A 17,124-nucleotide genomic window follows, 5' to 3' on the forward strand; every position below is an offset into this window, starting at 1 on the left:
GAGACTCCTATGGTAGGTACTTCTACAGCTCATCCCTTGGCAGTAGTACTGTATACAGTCATGGCCAAAAGTTTTGAGAATGACACAAATATTAAATTCCACAAAGTTTGCTGCTTCAGTGTCTTTAGATATTTTTGTCAAATGTTACCATGGAATACTGAAGTATAATTACAAGCATTTCATAAGTGTCAAAGGCTTTTACTGACAATTACATGAAGTTGATGCAAAGAGTCAATATTTGCAGTGTTGACCCTTCTTTTTCAAGACCTCTGCAATCTGACCTGGCATGCTGTCAATTAACTTCTGGGCCACATCCTGACTGATGACAGCCCATTCTTGCATAATCAATGCTTGGAGTTTGTCAGACTTTGTCAGTTTTTGTTTGTCCACCCGCCTCTTGAGGATTGACCACAAGTTCTCAAAAGGATTAAGGTCTGGGGAGTTTCTTGGCCATGGACCCAAAATATCGATGTTTTGTTCCCCTAGCCACTTAGTTATCACTTTTGCCTTATGGCAAGGTGCTCCATCATGCTGGAAAAGACATTGTTCGTCACCAAACTGTTCCTGGATGGTTGGGAGAAGTTGTTCTCTGAGAATGTGTTGGTACCATTCTTTATTCATGGCTGTGTTCTTAGGCAAAATTGTAAGTGAGCCCACTCCCTTGGCTGAGAAACAACCCCACACATGAATGGTCTCAGGGTGCTTTACTGTTGGCATGACATAGGACTGATGGTAGCGCTCACCTTGTCTTCTCCGGACAAGCTTTTTTCCGGATGCCCCAAACAATCGGAAAGGGGATTCATCAGAGAAAATGACTTTACCCCAGTCCTCAGCAGTCCAAACCTTTTGCAGAATAATAATCTGTCCCTGATGTTTTTCCTGGAGAGAAGTGGCTTCTTTTCTGACCTTTTTCACACCAAGCCATCCTCCAAAAGTCTTCGCCTCACTGTGTATTCAGATGCACTCACACCTGCCTGCTGCCATTCCTGAGCAAGCTCTGTACTGGTGGTGCCCCGATCCCGCAGCTGAATCAACTTTAGGAGATGGTCCTGGCGCTTGCTGGACTTTCTTGGGCACCCTGAAGCCTTCTTCAAAACAATTGAACCAATCTCCTTGAAGAACTGGATGATCCGATTAATTGTTGATTTAGGTGCAATCTTACTGGCAGCAATGTCATTGCCTGTGAAGCCCTTTTTGTGCAAAGCAATGATGACGGCACATGTTTCCTTCCAGGTAACCATTGCTGATAGAGGAAGAACAATGATTCCAAGCACCACCCTCCTTTCAACGCTTCCAGTCTGTTATTAGAACTCAATCAGCATGGCAGTGGGATCTCCAACCTTGTCCTCGTCAACACTCACACCTGTGTAATCGAGAGAATCACTGACATGATGTCAGCTGGTCCTTTTGTGGCAGGGCTGAAATGCAGCGGACTTGTTTTTGGGGGATTCAGTTCATTTGCATGGCAAAGTTGGACTTTTCCATTAATTGCAATTCATCTGATCACGCTTCATAACATTCTGGAGTATATATAAAATGCCATGATACAGAGGCAGCAGACTTTGTGAAAATGTATATTTGTGTCATTCTCAAAACCTTTGGCCACGACTGTATTACTTTATCACTGACCTCAACCCAGACTCTCTCAGAGTGTTCAGTCAGCTCACTAACACCCCTATCAGCAAAATCACAGTCTTCCCGAACAGAGCAATATGCAATCATGAGGCATCAAAGCCAAAGGAACTGCACAATATTAAGAAATGCTATAGATGGAAGGAAAGTAGTTTAGAAACCTAACAAAAAACAATTAGGCAACAACAAATTCAATCGCTTTTAGACAACTTCCTGGACAAAACATTTCACTGTAGTAGTGAAAGTGTAAACTTGGCAGTAGAAAGCCTAAATAGTATATTTGACCTTTCAGCTTCCCTATCAAATCTAAAAAAAAATGTCTATCAATCGAATGTATTTATAGAATTTGTTCTTAACTGACTTGCCTAGTAAAATAAAGGGAAAAAAAAAATATATATAAATAAAGCCCTTTTTACAGCAGATGGCAAGTTCTATTCTGGTTGTCCCGGGTGGAGATTATAGGAGTACATGGCCATTAAGCCCAGATTCCAGCCTACAACCTAAGAAAATGAAAAACAATGAACAATGGTTTGATGAAGAATGCAAAAACCTAAGAAAGAAATTGAGAAACCTATCCAACCAAAAACATAGAGACCCAAAAACCTGAGTCTACGCCTTCACTATGGTGAATCACTAAAACAAAACAGACATACACTATGGAAAAAGAAGGAACAGCACATCAGAAATCAGCTCAATATAATTCTCACTTCTGGGAAAATTGGAATACACTAAACAAAAACCATGAAGAATTATCTATCCAAAATGGATAAACTTCTTCTCCAATCTTTTTGGCCCTATTACAAAGAACAAACGGCAAAAACGTATACATGATCAAATATAAATCTTAAAATCAACTATTAAAGTCTACCAGAACCCACTGGATTCTCCAAAAGGCCTTTGCTGTTGATGGTATCGTAAATGAAATGATAAAATATAAAGACCACAAATTCCAATAGGCTATACTTAAACTATTTAACACCATCCTTAGCTCTGGCATCTTCACACATTTTTGGAACCAAGTACTGATCACCCCAATCCACAAAAGTAGAGACACATTTGACCCCAATAATTACTGTGGGATATGCGTCTACAGCAACCTTGGGAAAATTCTCTGCATTATCATTTACATTAGACTTGTACATTTCCACAGTGAAAATAATGTATTGAGCAAATGTCAAATTGTATTTTTACCAAATTACCGGACGACAGATCACATATTCATCCTGCACACCCTAATTGACAAACAAACCAAAACAAAGGCAAAGTATTTTCATGCTTTGTTGATTTAAAAAAAGCTTTTAACTCAATCTGGCATGAGGGTCTGCTATACAAATTGATAGAACGTTGTGTGGGGGAAAAATATACGACATTATAAAATCAATGTACACAAACAACAAGTGAGCTGTTAAAATTGGCAAAAAAAAACATGTTTCTTTCCACAGGGCCGTGGGGTAAGACAGGGATGTAGATTAAGCCCCACATAAATATCAACGAATTGGCGAGGGCACTCGAACAGTCTGCAGCACCCGGCCTCACCCTACTAAAATCGGAAGTCTGATGTCTGTTTGCTGATGATCTGGTGCTACTGTCCCCAACCAAGGAGTACCTACAGCAGCACCTAGATCTTCTGCATAGATTCTGTCAGACCTGGGCCCTGACAGTAAATCTCAGTAAGACTAAAATAATGGTGTTCCAAAAAAGGTCTAGTTGCCAGAACCACAAATACCATCTAGACACTGTTGCCCTAAAGCAGTGGTTCCCAAACTTTTTATAGTCCTGTACCCCTTCAAACATTCAACCTCCAACTCCGTACCAACATCAGAGCACTCTCGAATGTTGTTTTTTGCAATCATTGTAAGGCTGCCACACACACACACACACACACACACGACACAATTGTGTTTTTATCACAACCAGGCTACCTAAGTATGATTCTCAATCAGAGACAACAAACGACACCTGCCTCTGATTGAGAACCATACTAGGACAAACACGTAGAAAATATAACATAGAAAAAAGAACATAGACAACCCACCCCAACTCACGCCCTGACCAACCTAACACAAAGACATAAAAAATAAACTAAGGTCAGAACGTGACAGTACCCCCCCACAAAGGTGCGGACTCCGGACGAAAAACCTGAACCTTTAGGGGAGGGTCTGGGTGGGCGTCTGTCCTTGGTGGCGGCTCTGGCGCGGGATGTAGACCCCACTCCACCATAGTCTTTGCCCACTTCCGACCTTGGACTGGCGACTCTTGCAGCTGGTTCCGAATAGATGGGAGACTAACCAGAATAGAAAGAGTGGGAGTTGCCGGTGCACAACTGAGCAAGAGGAGAAGCACATTAGAGTGTCTAGTTTGAGAAAAAGATGTCTCACAAGACCTCAAATGGCAGCTTCATTAAATAGTACCCGCAAAACCAAATTCTCAACATCAACAGTGAAGAGGTAACTCCCGGATTCTGGCCTTCTAGGCAGAGTTGCAAAGAAAACGCCATATCTCAGACTGGCCAATAAAAATAAAAGATTAAGATGGGCAAAAGAACACACACACTGGACAGAGGAACTCTGCCTTGAAGGCCAGTATCCCGGAGACGCTTCTTCACTGTTGACGTTGAGACTGGTGTTTTGCGGGTACTATCCAATAAAGCTGCCAGTTGAGGACTTGTGAGGTGTCTGTTTCTCAAACTACACACTCTAATGTACTTGTCCTCTTGCTCAGTTGTGCACCGGGGCCTCCCACTCATCTTTCTATTCTGGTTAGAGACAGTTTGCGCTGTTCTGTGAAGGGAGTAGTGCACAGCGTTGTACAAGATCTTTAGTTTCTTGTTAATTTCTCGCATGGAATAGCCTTCATTTATCAGAACAAAAATAGAATGACGAGTTTCAGAAGAATGTCTTTGTTTCTGGTCATTTTGAGCCTGTATTCGAACCCGCTGACACTCCAGATCCTCAACTCGTCTAAAGAAGGCCAGTTGTATTGCTTTTTTAATGAGCACAACAGTTTTCAGCTGTGCTGACATAATTACAAAAGTGTTTTCTAATGATCAATTAGCCTTTTAAAATTAATAAACTTGGATTAGCTAGCACAACCTGCCATTGGAACACAGGACTGATGGTTGTTGATAATGGGCATCTATGCCTATGTAGATATTCCATAAAAATCGGCAATTTTCAGCTACAATAGTCATTTACAACATTAACAATGTCTACACTGTATTTCTGATCAATTTGATGTTATTTTACTGGACAAAATAATTGATTGATTTTCTTTCAAAAACAAAGACATTTCTAAGTGACCCCAAACTTTTGAACGGTAGTGTAGTTGCGGATAGTCCCTGTAATCCTTGATTCAGATCATTCAGGCGAGAAAAAACAATCACCCATAGGCCAGTCGTGTGAGAAACTCGACGTCATGCAAGCGGTCAGACAAGTGCAAATTAGGGTCAGTAAAAAAAACTTTAAGCTCGTCTCTCAATTAAAAAAAACCTGTCAATACTGTAAGAATATTTTGAAGATAAATACACAATGCAGAGTTCGAGAGGACGAGAGTACTAGAATTAATGATGACTAGGGAATTGTCAATGTAAATAGGAGTTGGGTTTCAGTTCAACATCTGTTCAGAATCTGTGGAATATCACTCCTGATTTCAGAGCGACGTGTGCTACGTGTGCCACGTTTTCATTGGTCTGTACAATGAGTCGAGAGTAAGATACTTATTTGACGTTGTACTGCAAGGACTTCTGATTGGTCAACCCCAGGCTGGGGTGGGGGGTTATAAATGGAATCCTGTTCCTTTTTTCGGTGGGGAAAAGCTGAGGACAGGGGAGACTGAACATTTATCTTCCAGCATAACATCTTGATTTGTCCTCTCTGAATAAACCCATTTTCCTCCATCCGATTTGCTTTGGAGTTTGTTATTGAAGAACAAAATAATTTGCTAACTATACTTTGCTCCTTGATAACCAGCACAATATGTTGTAAAACTGTTACATGGTCACTGCCCATATGATTGCATAATGCAGAAAATACACAAAAGTTCAGGGGCCTTGCTTTAACAAAGTTAACCATTTTCACTGTAGTGTCCAAAACATCTTTCAAGCTATCAGGCATTTCCTTGGCATACCCCCAGGGGTATGCGTACCCCAGTTTGTGAATACATGCCCTAAAGCATACAAAAATTATACACACCTCAGCCTAAACATCAACGCCACAGGAAACTTCCACAAAGATGTGAACGATCAGAGAAACAAGGAAAGATTGGCCTTCTATGCTATCAAAAGGAATATATAATCTGGCACACCAATTAGGAACTGGCAAAGAATACTTGAATCAGTTATATAGCCCATTGTTCTTAATGGTTGTGAGGTCTGGCCTCTCACCAACCAAGAATTCACTAAATGGGACAAACACCAAATTGAAACTGCATGTAGAATTGTAAAGTAGACACTGGGAGTCGAGAAGCAGGTGGTAAGTTTAACAAAACAAAGACCAATACACCATCGGCATAGCGTTTTAACATGAAACAGAAGCAATACTGCCTGGGGAATGAACCTAAGGGAGTGTCAGATAAAGGGGGGTTAATGAGTGAGGTAATGGAGTCCAGGTGTGCCTCATGATGAAGTGCAGGTGTCCGTAATGATTAATGCCAGGTACGGGTAATGATGGTTGCCAGGACCAGTGGTTAGTAAACAGGTGATGTTGGAGAGGGGAAGGGGGTGTAGAAGTGACATGAATTCTGCAAAAATATCCTGTGTACAATGTAAATCACCAAATAATGCATGCAGAGCAGAATTAGGCCAATACCCGCTAATGATCAAAATCCAGAAAAGAGCTGTTAAATTCTACAACCACCTAAAAGGAAGTGATTCCCAAACGTTTCGTAACAAAGCCATTACCTACAGAGAGATGAACCTGGAGAAGAGTTCCCTAAGCAAGCTGGTCCTGAGGCTCTGTATATAAACACAATCAGAACCCATCGAGCCTCAGGACAGCAACACAATTAGACCCAACCAAATCATGAGAAAACAAAAAAGATAATTACTTGACACAATGGAAATAATTAAATAAAAAAAAACTGAGCAAACGAGAATGCTATTTAGTCCTAAACAGAGAGTACACAGAGGAAGAATACCTGACCACTGTGACTGACCCAAAAATAAAGAAAGCTTTGACTATGTACAGACTCGGTGAGCATAGCCTTGCTATTGAGAATGGTCGCTGTCGGCAGATCTGGCTCTCAAGAGAAGACAGGCTATGGGCACACTGCCCACAAAATGAGGTGGAAACTGAGCTGCACTTCTTAACCTCCTGCCAAATGTATGGCAATATTAGAGACACATATTTCCCTCAGATTACACAGATCCACAAAGCATTTGAAAATAAATCCAGTTTTGATAAACTCATATCTATTGGGTGAAATACCACAGTGTGCAATCACAGGAGCCAGATATTTTGAAAAAGGCAACCAGTGAAGAGCAAAAACCATTGTAAATACAACCTATTTTTATGTTTAGTTATTTTCCCTTTTTTACTTGAACTATTTGCATATCATTACAACACTCTATATAGACATATGACATTTGAGATGTTTTATTATTTTGGAACTTCTGTGAGTGTAATGTTTTTTGTTAATTTTTGTATTGTTTTTTAAACGTTTGTTTATTATCTATTTCACTTGCTATGGCAATGTAAACATATGTTTTCCATGCCAATAAAGCCTCTTGAATTGAATTGAAATAAATAGATGAGAGACAGGGGAGGGGGGTAGAGACAGAGAGACCTAGGCCAAAACTTTCAGGACTGTGGAAGAGAGGTGTGATTGTCTATGCGATTAAATTGTCAAAAGAAAAGATAAATTCAAGTCTTATCTGAGTTTTTAGCTACTATCCCGCCTGCTGTGTACCAGTGTCCTAACGCCTGCCAAACACCTGCCCTCTCCGTCATTAACAGAATAGCGGGAAAACAATGCCCGACGGGCAGGGGAGGGGCGAAGGACACGGTCTACCATTGTCCTAGATAGCTAGCTACTAGGGGGTTAATTGGCGGGTGGCATCCAACGTTATGGTGCATTACCACTCTCACCTGTGTACCGGAATCCAAGCTTAAAGAAGTATAAAGAGGGGTTCCTAACGTTGCAGGAATACCCACATGCAGGAACGCCCAGAATTGCGGGCCACAATTGCACTATTCTCCGTTTTGCTACTATGGAGGAGAGAACGGGGGAGACTCTAGAGACCAACTCTCAACTCATTGCCCCCATCTGTCAGATGCACTCCACCCCTACGGTATATCCCAGGGACACACTGCTTAGTGGCAGGGTGGTGGATTGTGTTCCCTGAAATGCAGACACTAGCTGATTGATGTAGCACAGGGCCCTTTCCATGCACTTGTTTATCTTCTGGTCACACTGGAACATCCAGCTCCTCCGCTGTGCGATATCAGAGAAGACCAATGTTGTCCCAGGAAACATTCAGATGACCACCTATAAATCTATGCATCTGCTGCACCAGTGCCGCCCCCTTTGTGTATCGCAAGTCGTTTCCACAGAAGTGGATGACTAGGCTGTCAGTGGGAGAAGAAGCACTCTGCTTGTGCAGAATACTAAGCAGTTTGTGCCACTTCATGCCTTGCTCTCCGAGCCACCTAAAGTGATAGTTAATGAGTAGGCTACATGTTGATCATTTGTATATTTTCTAGGAGCTTGCTCGATTGTCTTGTTAAAAGAGATTTGGGAATTTTTCCAGTTTACTCCATATTTGCTTAAATGGGTTTCTGGTTTTTCGCGTCCCTCTGGAAAATCAGCTGATAATATTAAATAAATACTAATAACTACATGATTTCTGTTGCCATTTGTCATTATCGTGTATTGTTACTTTTATTGCTGTGTTATGCTGTATTATAATGTTGCATAACAATGTTGTATAATCACCTTTTAATGTAAAAACCATGAAAAAAAACATCTATTTTAAGTGATAAGTAAGAATTGAAGCCGATAAGAAAGGAATTTCACAAGCTCCACAATGCCTACAGTACCAGTCATAAGTTTGGACACACTGTCACGACTTCCGCCGAAGTTGGCTCCCCTGCCTGTTCGGGCGGTGCTCGGCGGTCGTCGTCGCCGTCCTACTAGCCGCTACCGATCCCTTTTTTCGTTTGTCTGTTGGTTTTGTCTTATTAGTTTCACCTGTGTTTATTTTGGTTGAATTAGCTTCCCTATATGGAGTAGTTTGACCTGCCCTTGTTTTGTGCGGGATTGTCTTAATGTTACGTGTGTGCATGTTAGGTAGTGGTTTTATTTTATTTTATTTACTTGGCACCCTGTGGTTTTTGGGTTGTTTTGTATAGTGTCCTGCGCCCTGTATTTTTTTGGACTTATTATTTTGGTGTGCAAGAGTAAAGCACTTCAACTCAGTTACTCTCTCTCTCTCTGCGTCTGATTCCTGCACCCACCTAGTCCCGCGTGACACACACTTACTCATTCAAGTGTTTTTCTTAATTTTTTACTATTTTCTACATAATAGAATAATAGTGAAGACATTAAAACTATGAAATAACATATATGGAATCAGGTAGTAACCAACAAAATGTTAAACAATTCAAAATATATTTTATATTTGAGATTCTTCAAAGTAGCCACCCTTGCCTTGATGACAGCTTTGCACATTGTTGGCATTCTCTCAACCAGTTTCATGAGGTAGTCATCTGGAATGCATTTCAATTAATAGGTGTGCCTTGTTAAATGTTAATTTGTGGTATTTCTTTCCTTCATAATGCGTTTGAACCAATCAGTTGTGTTGTGACAAGGAAGGGAAGGTATACAGAAATAGCCCTATTTTGTAAAAGACTGAGTCCATATTATGGCAAGAACAGCTCAAATAAGCAAAGATAAATGACAGTCCATCATTAAGACATGAAAGTCAGTCAATCCAGAACATTTCAAGAACTTTGAAAGTTTCTCAAGTGCAGTCACAAAAACCATCAAGCGCTATGATGAAACTGGCTCTTGTGTGGACCGCTGCAGGAAAGGAAGACCAAGAGTTACCTCTGCTGCAGAAGATTAATTAAATAGAGTTAACTACACATCACATTGCAGCCCAAATAAATGCTTCACAGAGTTCACGTAACAGACACATCTCAACAACAATTCAGAGCAGACTGCGTGAATTAGGTCATAATTTTCATGGTCGAATTGCTGCAAAGAAACCACTACTAGACATCAAAAACAAGAAGATACTTGCTAATTCTGCATTCTGCAGAGATACGCCATCCCATCTGGTTTGTGCTTAGTGGGACTGTCATTTGTTTTTCAACAGGACAATGACCCAACACACATCCAGGCTGTGTAAGGGAGAGTGATGGAGTGCTGCTTCATGACTGTTGGAAAAGCATTCAAGGTGAAGCTTGTTGAGAGAATGCCAAGAGTGTCCAAAGCTGTCATCAAGGCAAAGGGTGGCTACTTTGAAGAATATACAATATAAATACAGTTTGATTTGTTAAACACTTTTTTGGTTACTACATGATTCCATATGTGTTATTTCATTGTGTTGATGTCTTGACTATTATTCTACAATGTAGAAAATAGTAAAAATAAAGAAAAACCCTTGAATGAGAAGGTGTGTCCAAACTTTTTTTTTTCAGGTACTGTACGCCACCCATCCTATTCCAAGGTTTTCTAGCACACAGTTTTTTATTAAAACCGTAGCTATGTTGGTCTATTGTAGATAAAAACAACGTGCATTATTTGTATTTTGAATTTGACCTTTATTTAACTAGGCAAGTCAGTTAAAACCTGTTTGGGATAGGGGGCAGCATTTTCACGTTCCGATGAAAAGCGTGCCCAGAGTAATCTTCCTGCTACTCAGACCCAGAGGCTAAGATATGCATATCATTAGTATTATTGGATAGAAAACACTCTGAAGTTTCTAAAAATGTTTGAATGATGTCTGTGAGTATAACAGAATTCATATGGCAGGCGAAAACCTGAGAAAAATCCAACCAGGAAGTGGGAAATCTGAGGTTTGTAGTTTTTCAACTCATTGACTGTCGAATATACAGTGTCGTATTGCACTTCCTAAGGTTTCCACTAGATGTCAACAGAACGTTTAGAACGTTGTCTGAGGCTTCTACTGTGAAGTGGGGGCTGAATGAGAGCTGATTGAGTAAGAAGCCTGGCAGAGCGACCTGCGTTCCATTGCATTCCTAAAAGACAAAGGAATTCTCCAGTTGGAACATTATTGAAGATTTATGTTAAAAACATCCTAAAGATTGATTCTATATATCGTTTGACATGTTTCTACAACCTGTAATATAACTTTTTGAACTTTTCATCTGAAATTTCGTCTGGACTTTCCCTTAGCTTCGTGAGTTTGGATTTGTTTACTAAATGCGCTAACAAAAGTAGGTATTTGGACATAAATTATGGACTTTATCAAACAAAACAAAAGTTTATTGTGGAACTGGGTTTCCTGGGAGTGCATTCTGATGAAGATCATCAAAGGTAGGTGACTTTTACTTACTCCACAACATGGTGGGTATCTGCATGACTTGTTTTTGTGTCTGAGCACCGTACTCAGATTATTACATGGTTTGCTTTTTCCGTAAAGCTTTTTTGAAATCTGACACAGCGGTTGCAACTAGGGGGCAGTATTTTAATTTTTGGATAAAAAACGTTCCCGTATTAAACAGGATATTTTGTCATGACAAAATGCTCGACTATGCATATAATTGACAGCTTTGGATAGAAAACACTCTAACGTTTCCAAAACTGCAAAGATATTGTCTGTGAGTGCAACAGAACTGATGTTACAGGCGAAACCCAGATACAAATCCAATCAGGAAGTGCCCCATATTTTGACAGCGCTGCATGCCAATGACTCCTTATATGGCTGTGAATGGGCTACGAATGAGCATACGTTTTTTACATATTCCCCAAGGTGTCTCCAGCATTGTGGCGTATTTTTACGCATTTATGTTGAAGAATAGCCGTAAGGGACCACATTGAGCAAGTGGTCACATGATGGCTCCCGCAGAAAATCTTGCGTAAAATACTGAGGTAGCCATTATTCCAATCGCTTCCGATGAGAAACCAATTGTCCCGACGGATATATTATCGAATAGATATGTGAAAAACACCTTGAGGATTGATTCTAAACAACGTTTGCCATGTTTCTGTCGATATTATGGAGCTAATTTGGAAAAAAAATTGGCGTTGTAGTGACCGCATTTTCCGGTCGATTTCTCAGCCAAACGTGAAGAACAAATGGGAGCTATTTCACCTACAAAAATAATATTTTTGGAAAAAAGTAACATTTGCTATCTAACTGGGTGTCTCCTGAGTGAAAACATCCGAAGTTCTTCAAAGGTAAATTATTTAATTTGATTGCTTTTCTTATTTTCGTGAAAATGTTGCCTGCTGCCAGCAGGGCATAATGATATGCTAGGCTATGATAAACTTACACAAATGCCTGTCTAGCGTTGGCTGTAAAGCATATTTTAAAAATCTGAGATGACAGTGTGATTAACAAAAGGCTAATATGGCCAATGTCAGTATACTTGAATATGGCCAATGTCAGTATACTTCTGCAAAAAAAGCGTAATGAAGTTGTTGCCAGCAGAGCTGGTTAGGCTGTTTTCATGTTATCCATAGGTAAACAAATCATCGGCCGGAGTGTCAGATGTGCGCTCCAAGAGCACTCCGAGATGGGTGGGGATAAAGCTTAGGAGGTTGTGAACAATGATGAGTGGGTGTAGACAAAGAGGAGCTTTTCACTAGATACCAAATCACTCAAAGGGCAATTATCTCAAAACTGAGTTCACAAGTTGGTCAACTTTCAAATCAGAAATACTTTCCCATTGTTCCTCAAATGCAGTGTATGATATACCATTTGTAAAAAACACCATTTCATATTTTGCTACATAAAACCGAATCCAGGTGGTGAGTCACATATATACTCAGACTGTACAAAACATTAGGAACACCTGCTCTTTCCATGACATAGACTGATCAGGTTAATCCAGGTGAAATCTATGATCACTTATCACCTGTTGAATCCACTTTAATCAGTGTAGCTGAAGAGGAGGAGACAGGTCAAAGAAGGGTTTTTAAGCCTTGAGACAATTGAGACATAGATTTTGTATGTGTGCCATTCAGATGGTGTATGGGCAAGACAAAATATTTAGGTTTCTTTGAACGGGGTATGGTAGTATGTGCCAGGCACAAGTGTGTCAAGAACTGCAATTCTGCTGAATTTTTCACGCTCAACAGTTTTCCGTGTGTATCAAGAATGTTCTACCACCAAAAGGACATCCAGCCAATTTGACACAAATGCTGCAGGATTATTTTCCTCCTGCAACAAAATGGGTCATATTAAGAGCCGACATCTGTACTATCCTTGTGAGGACTTCTGGTCTCCACAAGGATTGTAAAACCAAAAACACACACACACACCCTCCACACCCATAAATCACCAGTGCCCGGTTGTTGACATCGACAAAGTGTGCCATGAGATCTATACACTTGATAAACCCATCTGATAGCACGCACTATGATGAACCACTTCCCCAGTGACTGATTGCGTCACACCCCCTCTCGTAAATCACCCACGATACCCCCTCTGGCCCCTTCTCTTCCCACCACCACCCTGCCCTTGAGGAGTACATACACACGCATGCAGGAACACATACACACACCCACAAACTGACAGAAAAACTGTACACATGTACGCACGTGAGCACACACACAAACACACACACACACACACACATGCACGTACACACACAGATGGGGTGTATCTGAAACACACTCTACAAGTGGAGTGTGGTGGAGGTGGGCTTTTGACAGAGGAGAAATAAAGCTTATGGTTCTGAAACTGACAGTTTTCCCACAATCTATCTATGTCATTGTGCTCAATGTCATCTATTGTCGAGTCCTAGGAAGACAATGATATAGTAAGCATGCCAACCTTTCCCTAGACATTCATACGTGGGTCTCACGACAGCAACTGCACATCCCCTCACCAGGGCTATGCCAGTCTGCCTTGTGTGTGTGTGTATGTGTGGGTGTAAGTGCGCGTGTAAGTGCGTGCGTGTGTTAGTGTGTGCCACGTGAGTAAGAGCATGTCTGTCTGTCTGCCTGTGTATGTGGTTGTGCCTGTGTGTATGTATGTACATGCTTGTGCAGGCGTGTATGTATATTTGTGTGTTTGTGCATGCCTGTGTGTGTGTGTGTGTGTGCGCGTGTATGCCCGCGCTGAGTCGGCTGAGGCATCATCTGTGCCAGGTGGAGTGTGTGGAGGGGTGAGGTCGGCAAGGCCACCTGGTGAGGGGAGCAGTGTAGGGGTAGTGCGTGCCAGCTGTGCCATTCTTGGGGATGTGCAGGGCAGCAGTTGAGAGCAGTTGTCCCTGATGCAACATGGACAGAGAGGAAAGTGCTGACACACACACACACGTGCACAAATACAGATGAGCATTCACTCAACCACTCATTCATTCACCTCACTCACTCACTCAAACACACAGACCCCTCACTGACGCTTGAACCCCAATATTACAATAGCTTTTCAACACTGACCCTAACAACCTCAAAAATGGCAAAATGGCAAAATGGTGCTAAGAACATTAGGGCCCGGACTAGGACCGCCATAGATTGGGAGTAAGGCCCTGTGATACTAGCCTCCTGTCAGGGGGTGTACTTGTACGTCAAGCTGCCTCACCCTATAGAAACATTATGGCTTGGACAAGGCTACTTACTTTTACTTCTGAACTTATGTGGCTCAGGTACTCACCTATGTGCTTGCCTTTCATGTGGTAGAAGAATGAGACACAGTACGGGAGACGACTGGAGCCCTTGGGGCCTCTGGTAGCAGTAACATTGTAGAGCGGGGACAGGAGACGGGCATTGTCCCCAGCGACCCGCGGACGAGAGGCCTCGATGTACATGTAGTAACCTAGAAGGGGGAGAGGGGAGGGAGAGATACATATGGTTCGAGACGGTGGTTTTGGTCCCATTTTACATTTGGGATTATTTGTAAATCCTGGTGAATTCTGCATGCCGCAAATAGGTATGACAGTTGTAATTGCCATGAAATACCTATACCTATGTTACTCAACACAAGCGGCAAAGAAAACGCCATCCCTCTTTGTGACTGCAGCATCAGAGATATCACATCGCTGGACCTTTTAATTATGGCCATCTGTGGTACAGTCTGTAGATGATGTGTTAATCTCACATATAAAAGTTCATATTCAGTTAACTATTCTGCTAATTCTGTTCTATTCTTGTAATTGCGGCCAAAGCATAAATTGGAGGGGGGGAAAAACACTTCAAAAACCTTGTATCTCAAACAGACCATAAAAATAATGCTTGCTATTTCCTCATGTACACTGAACAAATAAACTCAACATGTAAAGTGTTTCATGATCTGAAATAAAGAATCCCAAAAATGTTCCATACGCACAAAAAAGGTATTTCTCTCAAAGTTTGTGCACAAATTGGTTTACATCCCTCTTAGTGAGCATTTCTCCTTTGCCAAGATAATCCATAAAATAAAAGGCCACTTTAAAATGTGCAGTTTTGTCACACGACACAATGCCACAGATGTCTCAAGTTTTGAGGTGCAATTGACATACTGACTACAGGAATGTCCACCAGAGCTGTTGCCAGATAATTGACTGTTCATTTCTCTACCATAAGCCACCTCCAACATCGTTTTAGAACATTTGGTAGTACATCCAACCAGCCTCACAACTGCAGACCAGATGTAATCATGCCACCCAGGACCTCCAAATCCGGCTTCTGGGATCGAGGGGAGGAGGTGCTGAGGAGTATCTATTTCTGTAATTAAGCCCTTTTGTGGTGGAAAACTCATTCTGATTGGCTGGGCCTGGCTCCCCATTGGGTGGGCCTGGCTGCCAAGTGGGTGGGCACATTGCCCTCCCAGGCCCACCCATGGCTGCACCCCTGCCCAGTCATGTGAAATGCATAGATTAGGGCCAAATTCATTTATTTTGATGAACTAATTTCCTTATATGAACAGTAACTCAGTAAAATCTTTGACATTTTTGTATGTTGCATTTATATTTTTGTTCAGTATAGTATGATATCGTATGAGCTGGCCAATGAGCTGGTCAATCAGTGGTCTAGAGGAGGATGAGCTGGCCAATAAGTGGTCTACTCGCATTAATATTTTTAATGACCGGTATGCACACAGCCAATACAATGCAGGAGTGGCTTTGGGACATGTCTCTGATGTCCTTGAGAAGTCCAGCCAGAGCCCAGACTTGAACCCGATTGAACATCTCTGGCGAGACCTGAAAATAGCTGTGCAGCGATACTCCCCATCCAACCTGGCAGAGATTGAGAGGATCTGCAATGAACAATGGGAGAAACTCACCAAATACAGGTGTGCCAAGCTTGTAGCATCACAACCAAAAAGACTTGATCCTATAATCGCTGCCAAAGGTGCTTCAACAAAGAACTGAGTAAAGGGTCTGAATACTTATATAAATATGAGTAAGGCAAAGGGTGGCTACTTTGAAGAATCTCAAATATAAAATATATTTTGATTTGTTTTAACACTTTTTTGGTTACTACATTATTCCATGTGTCTTATTTAATTGTTTTGATGTCTTCACTATTATTACACAATGTAGAAAATATAAAACATTAAGGAAAACCCTGGAATGGGTAGGTGTGTCCAAACTTTTGACTGGTACTGTGTATATATAAGTATTTTATTAAAACATTTTTATACGCTAAATATACACCCCTTCAAATGATTCGATTCAGATATTTCAGCCACACACGCTTCTGACAGGTGTATAATATCGAGCACGAAGCCATGCAATCTCCATAGAAAAACATTTGCAGAAGATTCAGCCCGTACTGAAGAGCTCAGTTACTGTCAACATGGCACCATCACAGGATGCCACCTTTTCTACAAGTCAGTTCGTCAAATTCCTGCCCTGCTTGAGCTGCCCAGGTCAACTGTAAGTGCTGTTATTGTGAAGTGGAAACGTCTAGGAGCAACAATGGCTCAGCCGCGAAGTGGTAAGCTACACAAACTCAGTAGAGTGTGACCGCTGAGCACTAAAGCTCGTAGCGCGTAAAAATTGTCTGTACCACTCACTACTGAGTTCCAAACTGTCTCTGGAAGCAACGTCAGCACAATAACTGTTCCTCGGGAGCTTAGTGAAATGGGTTTTCATGGCCGAGCAGCCGCACACAAGCCTAAGATCACCATGCACAATGCCATGCGTCAGCCGGAGTGGTGTAAAGTTTTCTGTCATTGGACTCTGGAGCAGTGGAAACACGTTCTCTGGAGTGATGAATCACACTTCACCATCTGGCAGTCTGATGGACAAATCTGTGTTTGGCGGATGCCAGGAGAACACTACCTGCCCGTATGAATAGTGCCAACTGTAAAGTTTGGTGGAGGAATAATAATGGTCTGGGGCTATTTTTCATGGTTCGGACTAAGTCCATTAGGGGAAA

At 41.5% G+C, this 17,124-nt stretch overlaps 1 protein-coding gene across 1 annotated transcript in view; it reads right to left on the bottom strand.

The window, feature by feature from the left end:
- LOC118402723 (MAM domain-containing glycosylphosphatidylinositol anchor protein 1-like) overlaps positions 1-17,124 on the bottom strand; it is a 416,200-nt gene that overhangs the window by 52,859 nt on the left and 346,217 nt on the right. The window contains exon 16 of the mRNA XM_035800916.2: positions 14,417-14,578. Coding sequence (XP_035656809.2) covers positions 14,417-14,578 — 162 coding nt within the window. The remainder of the gene's footprint in view (positions 1-14,416; positions 14,579-17,124) is intronic.

This window comes from Oncorhynchus keta, chromosome 2 (genome assembly GCF_023373465.1).
Source record: "Oncorhynchus keta strain PuntledgeMale-10-30-2019 chromosome 2, Oket_V2, whole genome shotgun sequence".
Lineage (NCBI taxonomy): Eukaryota > Metazoa > Chordata > Actinopteri > Salmoniformes > Salmonidae > Oncorhynchus > Oncorhynchus keta.